Source organism: Nerophis lumbriciformis, linkage group LG20, assembly GCF_033978685.3.
Source record: "Nerophis lumbriciformis linkage group LG20, RoL_Nlum_v2.1, whole genome shotgun sequence".
NCBI classification, from domain to species: domain Eukaryota; kingdom Metazoa; phylum Chordata; class Actinopteri; order Syngnathiformes; family Syngnathidae; genus Nerophis; species Nerophis lumbriciformis.
Window position 1 is genome coordinate 29,060,966 of NC_084567.2, and position 20,124 is coordinate 29,081,089.

A 20,124-nucleotide genomic window follows, 5' to 3' on the forward strand; every position below is an offset into this window, starting at 1 on the left:
TTATTACTTTTAGGCCTTTGTAAACACATCATTCATGCTTTTGTTTATTCACCTTGAAGGACTGGACGAAAGTCCACAATAAAATGCGAATGGTGTAGCCTTGTCGCAGCAGTTTGATGAGCCGAGCCGCTCTGAACAGCCTCAGAAAGCTCAAGTTAATCATCTTGTCCTGAGGGAGACAAACAGGAAAAAGAAAATGTTCACAGATACAATCAGACGACTATCTTTCTCCCTGAAGGAATAAAGTGTACTTGACTTTAAGCCTCTAAAGTCTAAATAAACAACAATATGCAAATGCAAGATCATTAAAGTACAAAGCAGGTCTGTCATTAGCTATCTCACCTGCATCATGTTAACAATTAAGGTTTAATCTGACATTGCACACCTCTATCTCTACCTCTAACAAACCATAATCTGTGTTCATTCAGGGTTGTTTACCAAGTATTAGGACAACTACAGTCAGGGGCCGTATTTATCAAGCGTCTTAGAGTGCCATTTTACATTTAAGCCATCCTGTTGGGCTGCAAGACCAGCCTCACCCAGGGCCGTTACACCTGGCGGCACAACAAGGTGCTAAAGTGTCTTGCAGTGTCTTGTCTTGTTCTGTGGTCAGCTTTGCTCAGGCTTGTGTACATCATAGAGCTCACAGTGCCCTGGGAGAGTGCAATGGAGGAGGCCTACGAGCGCAAGAAGTTGAGGTACACTGAGGTTGCAGCCGATGCGCAACAACAAGGCTGGAAAGCAAGGGTGCGCCCAGTGGAAGTAGGCTGCAGAGGGTTCGTGGCCACCTCAACATACAGGCTCCTCAAGGAAATGGGAGTGCGAGGGAAGGCCCACCGGCAGGCAGTGAAAGACCTCTCAAAAGACGCTGAAAAGGGGAGTCAGTGGCTGTGGGTCAAGCGAAGGGACTCCACCTGGGCTTTCAAGTGAGTGATGGCATCTAGGGAGTGATCCTGGGACGCTGGGACTCACTGCTGAACCCTCTGGAGGTGTCGTGGGCCTATCAGCGAAACACTAAGGAAGGGGGGCGCCCACTTGATAACCCAGAGGATGCCTTCACTCACTTGACCATCCCACAAAGTCGCATAGGTGTCTCAAGTATGCATTAGGGGATTGAAACATCGAGTCCTACACAACAGATCTTAAGTCCTGAGAATTTGCGAAATTTGGTCCTACTCTCAAATTTAAGAATAAAAGCTATTTATCAACTTTCTTAAGTCTAAGAATCACTCTTACTCTCCACGATATTTAAGAGACCTTGAGAGGTGTCCTAAGTGGTTAGGAGTTGCCAGCGGGGGATGGCACTGAGGCGAGAGAGACGTGCGCGAACGTTCAGGGTACAAGGATGTCCTGGCTCTGTTTGATGACGAGCAGCTGATCAAACGGTATCGTTTAGACAGAGCGGGTATTATTTTTGTCACAGATTTAATAACGGGCGTCGTCTCATCAGCAACATCACGCAGCAGAGCTTTCACAGCAGAACTAAAGGTCATCACAATGCTTCGATATCTCGCCACTGGGAAAATGAATTGGAAAGGAAACATTTATTTTTGATTCATTGCCAATATTGTTTGTTTGTTTTGTATTATTTTGTAGTTTATTGTCAAAATATACACTCCCAATGTCCACTTAAATATTTCTAAGATATTTCTTTATTCTTAGACGAGGGATTCCCTTCCGTGATTGGTCATTTCTATGGACACAGAAATTACGTCACCTAAAATTCCGTTTACGGCACATAGTAATGTCGTAATTCAGCTCTGAGTGTGACACTCAAGATTCAGTCCTACACTTCGCTGAAAGTGTGAGTAAGACGCTTGATAACTAACTTTTAAGTGCAGCTTTCAGCGAAGAATTTCTTTACTCATAAGTCAACTCTTAGCAGACTTCTTAGGAGTAATTCTAAGACGCTTGATAAATACGGCCCCAGGTCTCCATGGCAAATAAAGTCTGTATTATTCACCACTGTTGGCAAATAGATAAGAAAGAAATAAGAAATAAAAAATGTGCCGGAGAAAGAGGACTTTTTTGTTTTTGAATTGTCTGCAACAAACAACTCAAGTTATTCCATGAAACCGATTTATCACCTGAGCCACAGTCAGCATTTCTCTGCCTCCAAACAAAACAAGGCAAGTCATGTTGATGCCAAAGAGCTTAATTTGCGCTCATTGGCCCATAACACATTCTCCCAAGCCTTATCTGAATCATTCAGATGTTCATTCAGCTTCTGGAGCAGGTATAGACCTTGTGAGTACAGCAGGTTGTCAATCAATTCCAGATAAGTGTGCTATCAAAGGATTTCTTGGTGACTGCGGCTTTGGTCTCAGCTCCCTTCAGATCATAAACAAGTTCCTCTAATGCACCGAATTTTCCGGACCAAAAGGCGCACCGGATTAAAAGGCGCACTGCCGATGAGAGGGTCTATTCAGGTCTGTTTTGTCATGATCCGTGCTCCGGATCATATTTTTGTATTTTCTGTTAGTTTTGAACACCTGCTCCTCGGCTAGCACCAGTTCCTGTTCCTGCTCCTCAGCTAGCCCCCAATTCCTACTGTCATGATCCGTGGTCCGGATCATGTTTTTGTTTTTTCTGTTAGTTTTGGACTCTTTAAGTTCCTGTTTGCGACACCTCCGAGTTTGTTTTGGTTGCTCATTGTGTTCACCTGTCTCTGATTAGTGTTCGCCCGCTTACCTAATCAGAGGCATTATTTAAGCCTGCCTTTGCCAGTCAGTCAGGCTGGCATCATTCTGTCACGGCGGGGTTTACGCAGCTTACTGCGGGGTCGTTTTCCCAGGAATGCAGACGGAAAACTCCGGACGGAAACGTGAAGGTAGGAATGATTTATTGTCCATAAATCATGCAATTAAATCCTAATGACAGAGATGATTTAAAATAAGTTTGGCTTTTATTTTCTCAAAAACTAGAAGTTTAATGCCAGAGGGTTACCTTGAATCAGGCCTGGGCAATTATGTTGACTCGAGGGCCACATTTAGAGAAAAAAAATGTATCTATTTTTAGGAACATTAATACAAAACCTCACAATAATGTCTGATTGAATGCTAAAAAGGTTATGACAGACCGCCTTAAAAACCGTAACGGAATTTAATTTTTTTTTACTGAATGAGACACCCAGAAAGTACATGAAAGTAAAGAATGTAGGATTTATAAAATTAACTATGAACGATAAAACACTGAATATTGACAACAAATGTGTCACACACCCCCTCTCGATCGACATATTTTACAATCAAGCGAAACGCAACAAAAATGCAAAAAAATATGAATGCAAGGGTAAAAAAACCCACCTACAATCTGATATATCTGATACATCACTAAGCTTTTGAACTTTGTTGTAAAAATCTCCTTCCGCATCTGTCCCTGATCATGGCAACTGCTAAGCCGAAGGAGAACGATGAGTTTGTTGAAAAGAATAGAGTCGTCATTGGTTCGGTTTTTGCGACAAAAGATGTAACACAAGTGTCTGCACGCTGCAAAATGTGTTTAAAAAGACAAACAAACTTATTTCAGGATCCGACACAAAGGGGGGATGCAATTAAATCCTAATGACAGAGATTATTTAAAATAAGTTTGGCTTTTATTTTCTCAAAAACGGGAAGTTTGATGCCAGAGGGTTACCTTGAATCAGGCCTGGGCAATTATGTTGACTCGGGGGCCAAATTCAGAGAAAAAAAATTTATCTATTTTTAGGAACATTAATACAAAACCTCACAATAATGTCTAATTGAATGCTAAAAAGGTTATGACAGACCGCCTTAAAAACTGGAATGGAATTTATATATTTTTTACTGAATGAGACACCCAGAATGTACATGAAAATGAAGAATGTAGGATTTATAATATTAACTATGAACGATAAAACACTGAATATTGACAACAAATATGTCACACCCCCCCTCCTCGATCGACATATTTTACAATCATGCGAAACGCAACAAAAATTCAAAAAAATATGAATGCGAAGGGTAAAAAAAACCCCACCTACAATCTGATACATCTGATATATCACTAAGCTTTTGAACTTTGTTGTAAAAATCTCCTTCCGCATCTGTCCCTGAACATGGCAACTGCTAAGGCGAAGGAGAGCGATGAGTTTGTTGAAAAGAATAGAGACGTCATTGGTTCGGTTTTTGCGACAAAAGATGTAACACAAGTGTCTGCACGCTGCAAAATGTGTTTAAAAAACAAACTTATTTCAGGATCCGACACAGAGGGGGGGGGGGGGGGGGAATGCAATTATTTACGAGGTAAACGAGAACGCAACAATAAACAAACTCCTGCTAAAAAGCTGTGATGTAATCAGTTACTCGAGGTACTCGGGAGTGGAAGAAGTGTCAAAAGATGGAGCTAACTGTTTTAATGACATTCAGACTTTACTTCAATCAATAACGGGGGCAGCATCTCCTCATCCGTGGCTCGCTAGTAAAATCTAGTAAAATCTAGTAAAACCCGTCATCTCTAATAACTAAAGTTCCGTGGGTGAATTATGTAAACCCACTACACTGGTCATTTTTAGCGCTTCCATAGCGAGATACAAGTTAGAACTTTACGCTACTTCATATTAGAAATGTCAACAGCGGAGGATGAATGTCCCATAACAAGAAGATAGAGAAAAAGAAGACGCTTGTTGACTACAATGGCGGACACACGCAAATGTTCTATTTCTATCAAATTTTCAGGACTTATGCAGATCCCAAATACAGATCAGCAGGTACCAGAAGGTAAGAAAAGTTGGTTTTGCATAATATTGCAAAACGGCAGATAATATGTCTGCTAATGGGTGACATGTTGCGGTCCTTATACACACACCATAATAATACTTGTATGTTGACAATCCATCAAGCGCTGCGGCTTCATAGCTTACCAAAGTCGTACTAAAACATTTTGACAGATTTTTGAGCGCCGTGTGTAATGTTCTACAAACCCCGTTTCCATATGAGTTGGGAAATTGTGTTAGATATAAACGGAATACAATGATTTGCAAATCCTTTTCAACCCATATTCAATTGAATACACTAAAAAGACAAGATATTTGATGTTCAAACTCATAAACTTTATTTTTTTTTTGCAAATAATAATTAACTTAGAATTTCATGGCTGCAACACGTGCCAAAGTAGTTGGGAAAGGGCATGTTCACCACTGTGCTACATGGCCTTTCCTTTTAACAACACTCAGTAAACGTTTGGGAACTGAGGAGACACATTTTTTAAGCTTCCCAGGTGGAATTATTTCCCATTCTTGCTTGATGTACAGCTTAAGTTGTTCAACAGTCCGTGGGTCTCCGTTGTGGTATTTTAGACTTCATAATGCGCCACACATTTTCAATGGGAAACAGGTCTGGACTACAGGCAGGCCAGTCTAGTACCCGCACTCTATTACTATGAAGCCACGTTGATGTAACACGTGGCTTGGCATTGTCTTGCTGAAATAAGCAGGGGCGTCCATGGTAACGTTGCTTGGATGGCAACATATGTTGCTCCAAAACCTGTATGTACCTTTCAGCATTAATGGCGCCTTCACAGATGTGTAAGCTACCCATGTCTTGGGCATTAATACACCCCCATACCATCACAGATGCTGGCTTTTAAACTTTGCGCCTATGACAATCCGGATGGTTCTTTTCCTCTTAGGTCCGGAGGACACGACGTCCACAGTTTCCAAAAGCAATTTGAAATGTGGACTCGTCGGACCACAGAACACTTTTCCACTTTGTATCAGTCCATCTTAGATGAACTCAGGCCCGGCGAAGCCGACGGCGTTTCTGGGTGTTGTTGATAAACGGTTGTCGCCTTGCATAGGAGAGTTTTAACTTGCACTTACAGATGTAGCGACCAACTGTAGTTACTGACAGTGGGTTTCTGAAGTGTTCCTGAGCCCATGTGGTGATATCCTTTACACACTGATGTCGCTTGTTGATGCAGTATAGCCTGAGGGATCGAAGGTCACGGGCTTAGCTGCTTACGTGCAGTGATTTCTCCAGATTCTCTGAACCCTTCGATGATATTACGGACCGTTGATGGTGAAATCCCTAAATTCCTTGCAATAGCTGGTTGAGAAAGGTTTTTCTTAAACTGTTCAACAATTTGCTCACGCATTTGTTGACAAAGTGGTGACCCTCGCCCCATCCTTGTTTGTGAATGACTGAGCATTTCATGGAATATACTTTTATACACAATCATGGCACCCACCTGTTCCCAATTTGCCTGTTCACCTGTGGGATGTTCCAAATAAGTGCATTCCTCAACTTTATCAGTATTTATTGCCACTTTTCCCAACTTCTTTGTCACGTGTTGCTGGCATCAAATTCTAAAGTTAATGATTATTTGCAAAAAAAATAAAAAATGTTTATCAGTTTGAACATCAAATATGTTGTCTTTGTAGCGTATTCAACTGAATATGGGTTGAAGATGATTTGCAAATCATTGTATTCCGTTTATATTTACATCTAACACAATTTCCCAACTCATATGGAAACGGGGTTTGTATATTCTCAATGGAACATTTAAAGTTGTGGTGTTGTTTATTGGCGTCATCCGGCAGTCTACACGTATCTCTTATGTGTGACTGCCATCTACTGGTCACACTTATCCTTACACCATGTACCAAATAAAATAGCTTCGAGGTCGGTATCCACAACCAGAATTATTCCGTATATTCGGCGCACCGGGTTATTTTTGGTCGATTTTTGAGAAAATGAAAGACTTTTAAGTGCGCCTTATAGTCCGAAAAATACGGTAATACTGAGGTGGTCGCTCACTTTTCTCAGAAAACTATACTACTATACTATTTAATACAGAATACTTCATTAGGTGAAAATAATGCATGCATTGAACTCCAGACTAAGGATACACTGTTCTCCTTCTTACAGATGGTGCATTCAAAAACCGATCTGTGAATGTCAGAAGTCTTGTTGTCTGGTTGGTCATCAAATACTTCACTGAGTCAATTACTAATTAATCTGTAACAGGTAATTATTGTGTTTTTTCCCCAGTATTTTTTGTTGAATTCAGTTAGAATAAATCTCCCAACCTACAGATGACTTGTAACTAAGTGAAGTACAAGGTCATGCCATGATGTCTTACTTCACTGTACCATGTTGCATTAAAGAAACACTTTTTAAAGACATTTAGTCTCACATTTCAGAGACTTTTCAAAGCGAAGAAAACAAGCCACCGGCAGAGGATCTAGAAAGAGCCGGCAGAATAAGCCCACTTACCGTCTTTATGTCAGTGGTGACAGGAGGGGGGAGAGTGAGGGCACAGGCGCCAGCAAAGACACAGCAGAGAGTGCAGAATGCGACAAAGAAAAACAGAGACATGAACGTGAGAGAAAAGAGGCCACAATCACACACCAACAATCACATGAGGAGAAAGTCAGCCAAAACATCCAGACAGAGTCCTGCTGAGAAAAGACGTTAAGGCTGGTGAGAGAAACACAGAAAGCTGACTTTGGATAGAACCAATTCCATGTCGATTACGTAAAACTGAGACCGTAACCACACAAACATGGCCGTAACTACCATGTAAGGTCATGTTCTCAGTACTTTTGAAGTGATCAAAAAAAATGATATGACTGACTGCAAATATATTTTGTATAGGACATAGTGTGCGCTAGTGTTGTCCCGATACCAATATTTTGGTACCGATACCTACATTATTTCGATACTTTATGGTATTTTTCTAAATAAAGGGGACCAGAAAAAATTGCATTATTGGCTTTATTTTAACAAAAAATCTTAGGGTACATTAAACATGCTTCTTATTGCAACTTAGTACTTAAATTAAATAGTGAACATAAAAGACAACTTGTCTTTTAGTAGTAAGTAAACAAACAAAGGCTCCTAATTAGTCTGGTGACGTAAGCAGTAACATATTGTGTCATTTCTCATTCTATTATTTTGTCAAAATTATTAAGGACAAGTGGTAGAAAATGAATTTTTAATCTACTTCAGTGGTTCTTAACCTTGTTGGAGGTACCGAACCCATACTTGCCAACCCTCCCGAATTTTCCGGGAGACTCCCGAAATTCAGCGCCTCTCTCGAAAACCTCCCGGGACAAATACTCTCCCGAAAATCTCCCGATTTTCAGCCGGAGCTGGAGGCCACGCCCCCTCCAGCTACATGCGGACCTGAGTGAGGACAGCCTTTTTGACGGGAGGACAACAGGATGACAAGAACTAAATCATCCAGACTAGAGATAAATTGTATTATTATGTTTATCTTACCTAAAAATAAATGTATATATTAATTAAAAAAATAAAAATAAAACATTTTTACTATATTTTGCTAAAAACATCAAAATTAATTATATTGTTATTTGTATTTTTTCTGACTCCTTATTACATTCAGCCATAGAATTATACATTAAAATAAACATATTTGAAATAATTAATTTTAAATGATCATAATAATTCATTTAAAATGACCATATTTAATTATTAAAATAATTGCTTGTTTATCAACAACTTTAACATTTTATTCATTACATTTTGAAGCTCTCAGAAGCCAAGTTATGTTATATTCCTTAATATTTATCTATGCAAGTTTGAAGTATCAATTATCTAAACACAGTTTTGTTTGCATATTTTCAGGATGTATATATATATATATATGAAATACTTGACTTGGTGAATTCTAGCTGTCAATATAATCCTCCCCTCTTAACCACGTCCCCAACCACGCCCAGCGCCCCCGCTCCACCTCCCGAAATTGGAGGTCTCAAGGTTGGCAAGTATGACCGAACCCCACCAGTTTCATATGCGCATTCACCGAACCCTTCTTTTGTGAAAATTTTTTTTTTTTTTTTTTTTTTTTTCAAATTCAAGACAAAGTTATATGTTTTTGGTAACACTTTAGTATGGGGAACATATTCTAATTAACAAAGACTTAATTTAGAGTTTTTTGGACACTATTAGAACATATTCTAAGTAACAAAGACTTAATTTAGAGTTATTTGGTTAGGGTTAGGGTTAGAGGGTTAGGGTTATAATAAGGCCATGCCGAATAAGGCATTAATAAGTACTTAATAATGACTAGTTAAGAGCCAATATGTGACTAATTTGTAAGTTAATAAGCAACTAATTAATGGTGAATATGTTGCCCATACTAAAATGTTACCATGTTTTTTTACTGGTGCACAAAATGAACCGTGCATGAACATCACCTTGTTCAAAGAACAAAACCAACACAGTGCATAAACTCACAACAAATTACACACCTGCAAATCAGTGTGACTTCTGCTGTTGCCGTATCTGTAGTACGTCGATAGGGAGAAGTTTTTATTTACACGAAGAGTCGGGTGTGTCTTGACCTCCGCCGAACGCCCGAGCCCGACTCACCGAACCCCTAGGGTTCGATCGAACCCAGGTTAAGAACCACTGATCTACTTGTTCATTTACTGTTAATATCTGCTTACTTTCTCTTTTAACATGTTCTATCTACACCTCTGTTAAAATGTAATAATCACTTATTCTTCTGTTGTTTGATACTTTACATTAGTTTTGGATGATACCACAAATTTGGCTATCAATCCAATACCAAGTAGTTACAGGATCATACACTGGTCATATTCAAAGTCCTCATGTGTCCAGGGACATAACGAACGAGCAAGCCTACTGTCAAAGCCAAAGAATAGACATACATTTTAGAGCGACGGACTAAAACATTTAAAGTCTATTTTGTATTTAAATGTTATTTTTATTCAAGAGCGCTCTATTTATATGTTTTTGTGCACAGTTTAACTTTAAAAATAAGCAACTTGTTGTCCTTTGTTGCTGCACATCCTATAGGCTACTAGGAATCTAGAATCGGTCTGATCCGGCCCAATTGTCCCTTCTGTCCAAGTATTGCCGTTGAAAATAACTGCACTGCCTCACCTAAATACAAAAAGGGTACGAGACAGTATTATAAGTGTTACATTAGTAGTATGGGTTGTCGGTAGACACACACACACACCTGATGACCAAACAAGCGCCTAGCACAAATAAATAGAAATCTTCCTTCCACTAATCTTTACGGTGACCCTAGAGATTGCTGATGTGGCCCATATCTAAAACCGCCACTGCATATACAGTCGCGATCAAAAGTTACATACACTTGTAAAGAACATAATGCCATGGCTGTCTTGGGTTTCCAATCGATTCTACAACTCTTATTTTTTTTGTGATAGAGTGATTGGAGCACATACTTGTTGTTCACAAAAAACATTCATGAAGTTTGGTTCGTTTATCAATCAATCAATCAATCAATGTTTATTTATATAGCCCTAAATCACAAGTGTCTCAAAGGGCTGCACAAGCCACAACGACATCCTCGGTACAGAGCCCACATAAGGGCAAGGAAAAACTCACCCCAGTGGGACGTCGATGTGAATGACTATGAGAAACCTTGGAGAGGACTGCATATGTGGGTAACCCCCACCCCCTCTAGGGGAGACCGAAAGCAATGGATGTCGAGTGGGTCTGACATAATATTGTGAAAGTCCAGTCCATATTATGAATTTATTATGGGTCTACTGAAAATGTGACCAAATCTGCTGGGTCAAAAGTATACATACAGGAATGTTAATATTTGGTTACATGTCCCTTGGCAAGTTTCACTGCAATAAGGCGCTTTTAGTAGCCATCCACAAGCTTCTGGCAAGCTTCTGGGCGAATTTCTGACCATTCCTCTTGACAAAATTAGGGCAGTTCAGCTAAATTTGTTTGTTTTCTGACATAGACTTGTTTCTTCAGCATTGTCCACAAGTGTAAGTCAGGACTTTGGGAAAGCCATTATAAAAACTTCATTCTAGCCTGATTTAGCCATTCCTTTACCACTTTTGACATGTGTTTGGGGTTATTGTCCTGTTGGAACACCCAACTGCGCCCAAGACCCAACCTCCTGGCTGATGATTTTAGGTTGTCCTGAAGAATTTGGAGGTAATCCTCCTTTTTCATTGTCCCATTTAAAGGGGAACATTATCACAATTTCAGAATGGTTAAAACCATTAAAAATCAGTTCCCAGTGGCTTATTATATTTTTCGAAGTTTTTTTCAAAATTTTACCCATCACGCAATATCCCTAAAAAAAGCTTCAAAGTGCCTGATTTTAACCATCGTTATATACACCCGCCCATTTTCCTGTGACGTCACATAGTGAAGCCAACACAAACAAACATGGCGGAAAGAACAGCAAGCTATAGCGACATTAGCTCGGATTCAGACTCGGATTTCAGCGGCTTAAGCGATTCAACAGATTACGCATGTATTGAAACGGATGGTTGTAGTGTGGAGGCAGGTAGCGAAAACGAAATTGAAGAAGAAACTGAAGCTATTGAGCCATATCGGTTTGAACCGTATGCAAGCGAAATTGACGAAAACGACACGACAGCCAGCGACACGGGAGAAAGCGAGGACAAATTCGGCGATTGCCTTCTAACCAACGATTGGTATGTGTTTTTTTGGCATTAAAGGAAACTAACAACTATGAACTAGGTTTACAGCATATGAAATACATTTGGCAACAACATGCACTTTGAGAGTGCAGACAGCCCAATTTTCATCAATTAATATATTCTGTAGACATACCCTCATGTCAGCAGGCCAGGGAAGCTAGGGTCGATATTCTTCTCTTGATCATCTTCGGGACGGTGTGAGCCAAGACATCCAGGGGGTTTAGCTCGCTCGTCTGCGGGAACAAACTGCTGCCATTGCTTGCCGTGCTACCGAGGGCCTTTGTCCCTGAATTGCTCACACACTCCGGCAGATTCAATGGGGGTCTGGCGGCAGATTTCTTTGACTTTATCGTTGGAAATGCATCTGCTTTGAGTGTCGCAGGATATCCACACATTCTTGCCATCTCTGTCGTAGCATAGCTTTCGTCGGTAAAGTGTGCGGAACAAACGTCCAATTTCTTGCCACTTTCGCATCTTTGGGCCACTGGTGCAACTTGAATCCGTCCCTGTTCGTGTTGTTACACCCTCCGACAACACACCGACGAGGCATGATGTCTCCAAGGTACGGAAAACCGTCGAAAAAACGGAAAATAACAGAGCTGATTTGACTCGGTGTTTGAGAAAATGGCGGATTGCTTCCCGATGTGACGTCACGTTGTGACGTCATCGCTCCGAGAGCGAGTATTAGAAAGGCGTTTAATTCGCCAAAATTCACCCATTTAGAGTTCGGAAATCGGTTAAAAAAATATATGGTCTTTTTTCTGCAACATCAAGGTATATATTGACGCTTACATAGGTCTGGTGATAATGTTCCCCTTTAAAGCACCAGTTCCTTTGGCAGTAAAACAGGCCCAGATCATAATTCTACCAAACCATGCTTGGCTGTAGGTTTGGTGTTCCTGGGATTAAAGGCCTCACCTTTTGTACTCCAAACATATTGCTGGGTATTGTGGCCAAACAGCTCAAATTTTGTTTCATCTGACCACAGAACTTTCCTCCAGAAGGTCTTATCTTTGTCCATGTTATTGGAAACTGAAGACAGCCATGACATTTGCTCCCCTCACCTCCCAGGGGGTGATCAAGGGTGATGGGTCAAATGCAGAGAATAATTTCGCCACACCTAGTGTGTGTGTGACAGTCATTGGTACTTTAACTATAACTTTAACATTATGTTCTTTACAAGTGCAGGTAAACTTTTGATCGCGACTGTAATGACCCATTTTGAATTGGTTTGAGCATTTTTCATGTACAGTACATAATCTATGTAAATGGCCCTCAAAGTGACAAATTGTTCTGTATAAAATGTGGACACCCCTAATGTATTGTTGTAATTCCTACTGCAGGTCTTACCTTCACCTCTGTTACCACGATGTCTGTTATGCTCCCTAGCACTGTCACAAAGTCAAACACATTCCAGGCTGCTTTCAGGTAGTTCTGAAAAGGAAAACAATACAGTGGATTAGCATTGCAGTCAAATTGTGGTCTAAAATACCTCATGTTGTAGGATTATATGACGGCTTTCAGCGTTTTCTTAGCCGTTTTACTCAAAGAATGCTCAAATGTTGGTATTAACATAAGTAGGTGAATAGGAGTGTGGTGTGGAGCGCTATCAACAGCACACCTGAGCCATCGGTCGCAGTTATACAACAAAACAGGTAAAGTTGTGTGTGAGAAGAGCAAATTTAGAAATGCAACATGGAGAAGGAAACACCTTGGATCAGTTGGCTCCGTGTAGAAAAATGCAATCTATCTTTGAACCCTTCCTTTTTTATTGGTAAGATTTATTTTGCACCTTTGTTTTTCCATTTGAGACCTCAATTCGATAACCATGGATCAAGCTTTAAATGTTTTATTTCTGCAAAAAAAATAATAATAACAAAATCACCCATGATATGATCAATATGTATCGTATTTTTCGGAGTATAAGTCGCTCTGCAGTATAAGTCGCACCGGCTGAAAATGCATAATAAAGAAGGAAAAAACATATATAAGTCGCACTGGAGTATAAGTCGCATTTTTCGGGGAAATGTATTTGATAAAAGCCAACGCCAAGAATAGACATTTGAAAGGCAATTTAAAATAAATAAAGAATAGTGAACAACAGGCTGAATAAGTGTACGTTATATGAGGCATAAATAACCAACTGAGAACGTGCCTGGTATGTTAACCATACTTGCCAACCCTCCCGGATTTTCCGGGAGACTCCAGAAATTAAGCGCCTCTCCCGAAAACCTCCCGGGACAAATTTTCTCCCGAAATTCGGGCGGAGCTGGAGGCCACGCCCCCTACAGCTCCATGCGGACCTGAGTGAGCACAGCCTGTTTTTACGTCCGCTTTCCCACAATACAAACAGCGTGCCTGCCCAATGACGTTATAACTGTAGAATGATCGAGGGCGAGTTCTTGGTTTCTTATGTGGGTTTATTGTTAGGCAGTTTCATTAACGTCCTCCCAGCGCGGTAACAACACACAACAACAGCAGTCACGTTTTCGTCTACCGTAAAGCAGTTTGTCTGCCGTAAACAGCAATGTTGTGACACTCTTAAATAGGTCAATACTGCCATCTACTGTACATGCATATGTGACAATAACATCTAGGGCTTTTAGAGAGTGCAGTGCACAACTGCGCACACAACAAGGAGACGAAGCAGAAGAACGAGGAAGATATAGCCGTGGCGACGCCGACGACGAGTAAGATGAAGAAATACGCTTGTAAGTTCCAAGCCGCAGCTGCGATTGGACCTGGATAGCTTCCGGGAAGAAGTAGTGGACTACCAAGTGCTTGGCAGTGAAGATCTTACTCAGGAAGCAAAGATTGACTGGTTTTGGGCCATGCTAGGGAGAGATGGAAGATTCCAGACTCTAGTGCATTTGATGAAAGCACTTTTGTTTGTGCCACACAGCAATGCATCATCAGAGAGGGTGTTCAGCATGGTTAGAAAAATAGTGACAGAGAATAGAACAAAGATGGACAATTCAACCCTTAACTCAACAATGAGTAGATGAGTGTTATGTGTGTGTATATGTGCAAATAATATATATATGTGTAAATAATATATATATATATATATATATATATATATATATATATATATATATATATATATATATATATATATATATATAATAAAATAAATATATATATATATATATATATATATATATATATATATAGCTAGAATTCACTGAAAGTCAAGTATTATTTCTTATATATATATATATATGGAATATATGGAAACGGGGTTTATAAGTCTAAGTCTAAGTTACGTATGTGTAATTATCCGGATAAGGCCCAATATCCAATCACATTTCTTGAACGGTTCATCCACATTCGCCAATACGTTTTACGTGTGGCGTCGTCAACAAACAAACAAAACGCACAAACCCGGCAATTACACAGTTTCCTGGAAGAGGTAATTAAATAAAAAGTTTAAGCAGGGTGCAACAGAAGCACATTCTTACCAGTGGACCAAATGCAATAACTTTAAGGATGCACTCCAGAGTAAAGAGGGCAGTGAAGACGATGTTCAAGTATTTCAGCATGGACTCGTAAATGTCTGGAGCGCCGTAAAACTGCGGAGGAAATGCACAAAAGGACAAACGTTCACTGTGGCTGATGAAATATTTGTGAGGGGAAAAAAATCATGTTTCTAGAATCTCTACATTAATTTGAGCAATCTATCAAGTCAATTCTTAACTTCTATTACGGTTTTCGGTTGGAGTGTATTATTGTTTTCCCCAGGAATACCATATATCACAATGATCTATTAGTATTTATAAGTTGTGGTTCTTATAAACATATTAAAAGTTAAAGTTAAAGTACGACTGATAGTCACACACACACTAGGTGTGGCGGAATTCATCAGCATCATCATCATCAAATTTTGCATGAAACATTGATCTATTGAAACAACAATGTTACCATTCCATCCCAATGGAGCCACAAGAGCTGCTAACATGCTACTGTAGCTGTTAGCATTGTTAGTATTTCCTTTTTAAAAAAAAGGCACAGCCTACAGTAGCAAGGGGATTCATATGGCCCCATTCGTCGTGGTTTACCTGACAAATGAAATGTGACGAAATGTGCCACCTGGCGACTTTAGTCGCCAGGTGGCAGGGTTGAATAACTTAATGTGTGTTTTGTGGCAATTCCAACTTTGACCACAGGGTCAGTTGCTATGTAGAGTGCCGCTTTTCATCATTTTCAGCAGACAGCATTGCCAAATGATTAACCCAGCCTCTTCCTCTCAAGTGAAATCCACCCAGGAGAGGAGCCATAGGAATCCCTTCTCTAGTGTAAATGCCACCATGACAAACCTGATAACAGGTCAATTTAAAATGTATGCGGTAATTTTTGCAGTCACATATTGTTGTTGTCGTTAATAACTTTTTTTGTTTAATTGGAAGGACAGTAAGTACTAGTGTCGATACTTTTTGGTACTTCTCTAAATAATTGGGACCACATTTTGGGTGCCGATTGGAGATCAGGGTCTTCATGGAACTAGAGTTGTGTGGATTTTCTACTAAAAAAACAGCGTATGCTAGTGTTGTCCCGATACCAATATTTTGATACCGGTACCGGTACCAAAATGTATTCCGATACTTTTCGGTACTTTTCAATACTTTTCTAAATAAAGGGGACCAAAAAAATTGCATTATTGGCTTTATTTTAACAAAAAAATATTTCGATTCATTAAACATATGTTTCTTATTGCAAGTTTTTCCTTAAATAAATTAGTGAACATACAAGACAACTTGTCTTTTAGTAGTAAGTAAACAAACAAAGGCTCCTAATTTAGCTGCTAACGTATGCAGTAACATATTGTGTCATTTTCCATTCTATTATTTTGTCAAAATTATTAAGGACAAGTGGTAGTAAATCAGGGGTCTCAAACTCAATTTACCTGGGGGCCACTGGATGCAGAAACTGGGTGAGGCTTTTTTCAAGAAAAGATTTCTTAAAAAAATTGTGTGTGATTTCACCTTCTTTGAAAGGCTATCCCGCCCTAGCAACATACTTGCCAACCCTCACGATTTTTCCGGGAGACTCCCGAATTTCAGTGCCCCTCCCGACAATCTCCCGGGGCAACCATTCCCCCGAATTTATCTCGATTTTCACCCGGACAATAATATTAAGGGCGTGCCGTGATAGCGCTGGGGGGTTGATGTGTGGGGTTCAGGGTTGGGGGGGCGGGGTTTGGTGGTAGCGGGTGTGTATATTGCAGCTCGGAAGAGTTAGGGCTGCATGGGATTCTGGGTATTTGTTCTGTTGTGTTTATGTTGTGTTACGGTGCAGATGTTCTCCCGAAATGTGTTTGTCATTCTTGTTTGGTGTGGGTTCACAGTGTGGCGCATATTTGTAACATTGTTAAACTTGTTTATACCGCCACCCTCAGTGTGACCTGTGTGGCTGTTGACCAAGTATGTCTTGCAGTCACTTACGTGTGTACAGAAGCCAAATACAACATGTGACTGGGCTGGCGCGCTGTTTGTACAGGTTGTAAAGGGCGCTAAAAGCAGTGACATCACGGCACGCCCTTAATATTGTTGTTTGGGTGAAGACATTCGAGAGAATGGTTGCCCTGAAATTCGGGAGTCTCCCGGAAAAATCGGGATGGTTGGCAAGTATGACGCTGTCAAGCGCCATTCATATAAAACTTGCGGGCCGTGCTTACATTAAATTTTCATATTAAGGTGCGGGCCGCAAAATAACGTCTCGCGGGGCGCGTGTCTGAGACCCCTGTAGTAAATGGATTATTAATCTACTTGTTCATTTACTGTTTATATCTGCTTACTTTCTCTTTTAACATGTTTTATCTACACTTCTGTTAAAATGTAATAATAATTTATTCTTCTGTTGTTTGATACTTTACATTAGTTTTAGATCATACCACAAATTTGGGTATCAATCTGATACCAAGTAGTTACAGGATCATACATTGGTTATATTCAAAGTCCTCATGTGTCCAGGGACATATTTCCTGAGTTTATAAACAAAATACAATTTTTTTTAAAACGAAAGAAGATGCCAAAAAATATCGACGTAATCATAGTAGTATCGACTAGATACGTTCCTGTACTTGGTATCATTACAGTGGATGTTAGGTGTAGATCCACCCATGGCGTTTGTTTACATTTTGATGCCGGTGAGCTACAGTGTGTAGTGAAGCATGTTTAGCTATTCCTCGTCCTGCAGGGATGATACTTGTAAGAAACATACTTTATTTGTCGCCATGGAGGCGAGGATTAGTGATTTAAAGTTAAAGTTAAAGTACCAATGATTGTCACACACACACTAGGTGTGGCGAGATTATTCTCTGCATTTGACCCATCACCCTTGATCACCCCCTGGGAGGTGAGGGGAGCAGTGGGCAGCAGCGGTGGCCGCGCCCGGGAATCATTTTGGTGATTTAACCCCCAATTCCAACCCTTGATGCTGAGTGCCAAGCAGGGAGGTAATGGGTCCCATTTTTATAGTCTTTGGTATGACTCGGCCGGGATTTGAACTCACAACCTACCGATCTCAGGGCGGACACTCTAACCACTAGGCCACTGAGTAGCTAAAACACTGTCGACTGCGGCTGGACTTAAGCCGCTAGCTGTGGGCGTTTCAGTGTTATAACTTCACCTTTATCGTTAGTTTTTAAGCCTAAATGCGTCCGTTCTCCCTTTTCTGTCTACAAACTGTGTCTGCTTGTAAATACTCCGTGATTGTGCGCTGCCGAACATGCTCCTCTGCTCGTAAACCAGCAACGACAATGGGGGTGCTAGTACTTTTCAGAGGCTGAATATGATTCATTAGTATCGCGGTACTATACTAATACCGGTATACCGTACAACCCTAGTAAGTACATGCTGCAGGTGCACCTAATGTTGCTGCTGTGTATGTCTATGTTTTTCTCCTTTGCTTCCAAGGGAGGTCAGGTTTGTTTCTGTATTTTGTATCTCACCTTCATCATCAGCACCACCGTGTTGAGGGCAATTAAAGTCATAATGGCATACTCAAACGGCGGCGACACCACAAATTTCCACATCTTATACTGGAAGGACTGCTTGTTCTCCGGCATGTATCTTGTCAACGGCTTGGCGTTTATGGCAAAATCGATACAAGCCCTCTGATTAGAAGATAAAACAGAAGCAAAATGCATACATTAGGTTTTTGCGAGCTGGGATCTTATCATTAAAACAAGAAACAAGAGAGGCAACTGGCTTGCACTAAAAGGAATGTATAAGTGTTGGTGCATTAAAAATGATGAGACTACAAATGCAATCAAAACAGCCTCAATGTGAATGAAGTCTTACAGCTCAGGAAACAAATCTCACTTAGGATATCGGTTTGTTAGCGTGGAACAGTCAAACATAAGCGGCATGCATTTGGATTTCCATATTTGCAGTACAACATGCTACACACTAAAAAAATGTTGGGTTAAAAAATAACCCAATTTCAACCCAACTGCTGCTTCAGAAAAGGACTAACCCCTTATTTTAGTTATTTTAACATTCTGGGTTAATTTTTTCAACCCAACTTTTGCGTTGAATTATTTAACCAAAAAGTTGAGTTATGATAACTCAGGGGTCGGCAACCCAAAATGTTGAAAGAGCCATATTGAACCAAAAATACAAAAACAAATCTGTCTAGAGCCGCAAAAAATTAAAAGCCATATTACATACAGATAGTATGTCATGAGATAAAAATTTAATTAAGAGGACTTAAAGGAAACTAAATGAGCTCAAATATAGCTACAAATGAGGCATAATGATGCAATATGTACATAGAGCTAGCCTAAATAGCATGTTAGCATCGATTAGCTTGCAGTCATGCAGTGACCAAATATGCCCGATTAGCACTCCACACAAGTCATTAACATCAACAAAACTCACCTTTGTGCATTCACGCACAACCTTAAAAGTTTGGTGGACAAAATGAGACAGAAAAAGAAGTGGCATAAAACACGTCCGAGAAAGTCGGAGAAAAGTTATAAATGTAAACAAACTACTGTGAGTTCAAGGACCGCCAAAATTAGTAGGACAAAACGGCGCTCGCCAAATACTCGAATCCGTGAAGCTGACAGTGTGCTTTATAACAATTAGGGAGGTTTGTGTCATGTTTGTCCTCCTACAGAAACCACATTAAAACAAAAAATATCATCATCTTTTTCCATTTTTTAAAAAGCTTCAGAGAGCCACTAGGACGGCGCTAAAGAGCCGCATGCGGCTCTAGAGCCGCGTGTTGCCGACCCCTGTGATAACTTAATGTTGGGTTATTCCCAACCAAACTATTGGGTTGAATTATTTAACCCAAAAGTTGAGTTCTGCTAACTCAATGTTGGTTGATTCATAACCCAACTATTGGGTTGAATGTGTTTCACACAAAAGCTGAGTTATGCTCACTACAATGTTGGGTTATTTCAGACCCAACTATTGGGTTGCGCAATTTAGCGCTTCTTTACGGAGCCCCAAAAGGGACATGGAGGGGACAAAAATGTTTTGCGAGATCTCGCAAAATGTTTTTTCCCTATTGTCATGATCCGTGGCCCGGATCATGTGTTGTTATATTCTGTTAGTTTTGGACTCCCTTACTGTTTTTTGTGCACCCTTGTTTGTTTTTAGTTACCATGGGTGCTTATTGTTTCCACTTGTCTCTGATTGGTGCTCGGGACACTCACCTGTTTC

The 20,124-nt window shown here is 40.2% G+C and overlaps 1 protein-coding gene across 4 annotated transcripts in view; it reads right to left on the minus strand.

Annotated features, from left to right (window-relative positions):
* Nucleotides 1-20,124, minus strand: part of cacna1bb (calcium channel, voltage-dependent, N type, alpha 1B subunit, b) — a 439,095-nt gene that overhangs the window by 79,091 nt on the left and 339,880 nt on the right. For all 4 annotated transcript variants that reach the window (XM_061980760.2, XM_061980758.2, XM_061980759.2 and 1 more), the window contains exons 30-33: nt 18,402-18,566; nt 14,914-15,024; nt 12,803-12,886; nt 53-169 (exon numbers count right to left, since the gene is read on the minus strand). In XM_061980760.2, coding sequence (XP_061836744.2) covers nt 53-169; nt 12,803-12,886; nt 14,914-15,024; nt 18,402-18,566 — 477 coding nt within the window. The remainder of the gene's footprint in view (nt 1-52; nt 170-12,802; nt 12,887-14,913; nt 15,025-18,401; nt 18,567-20,124) is intronic.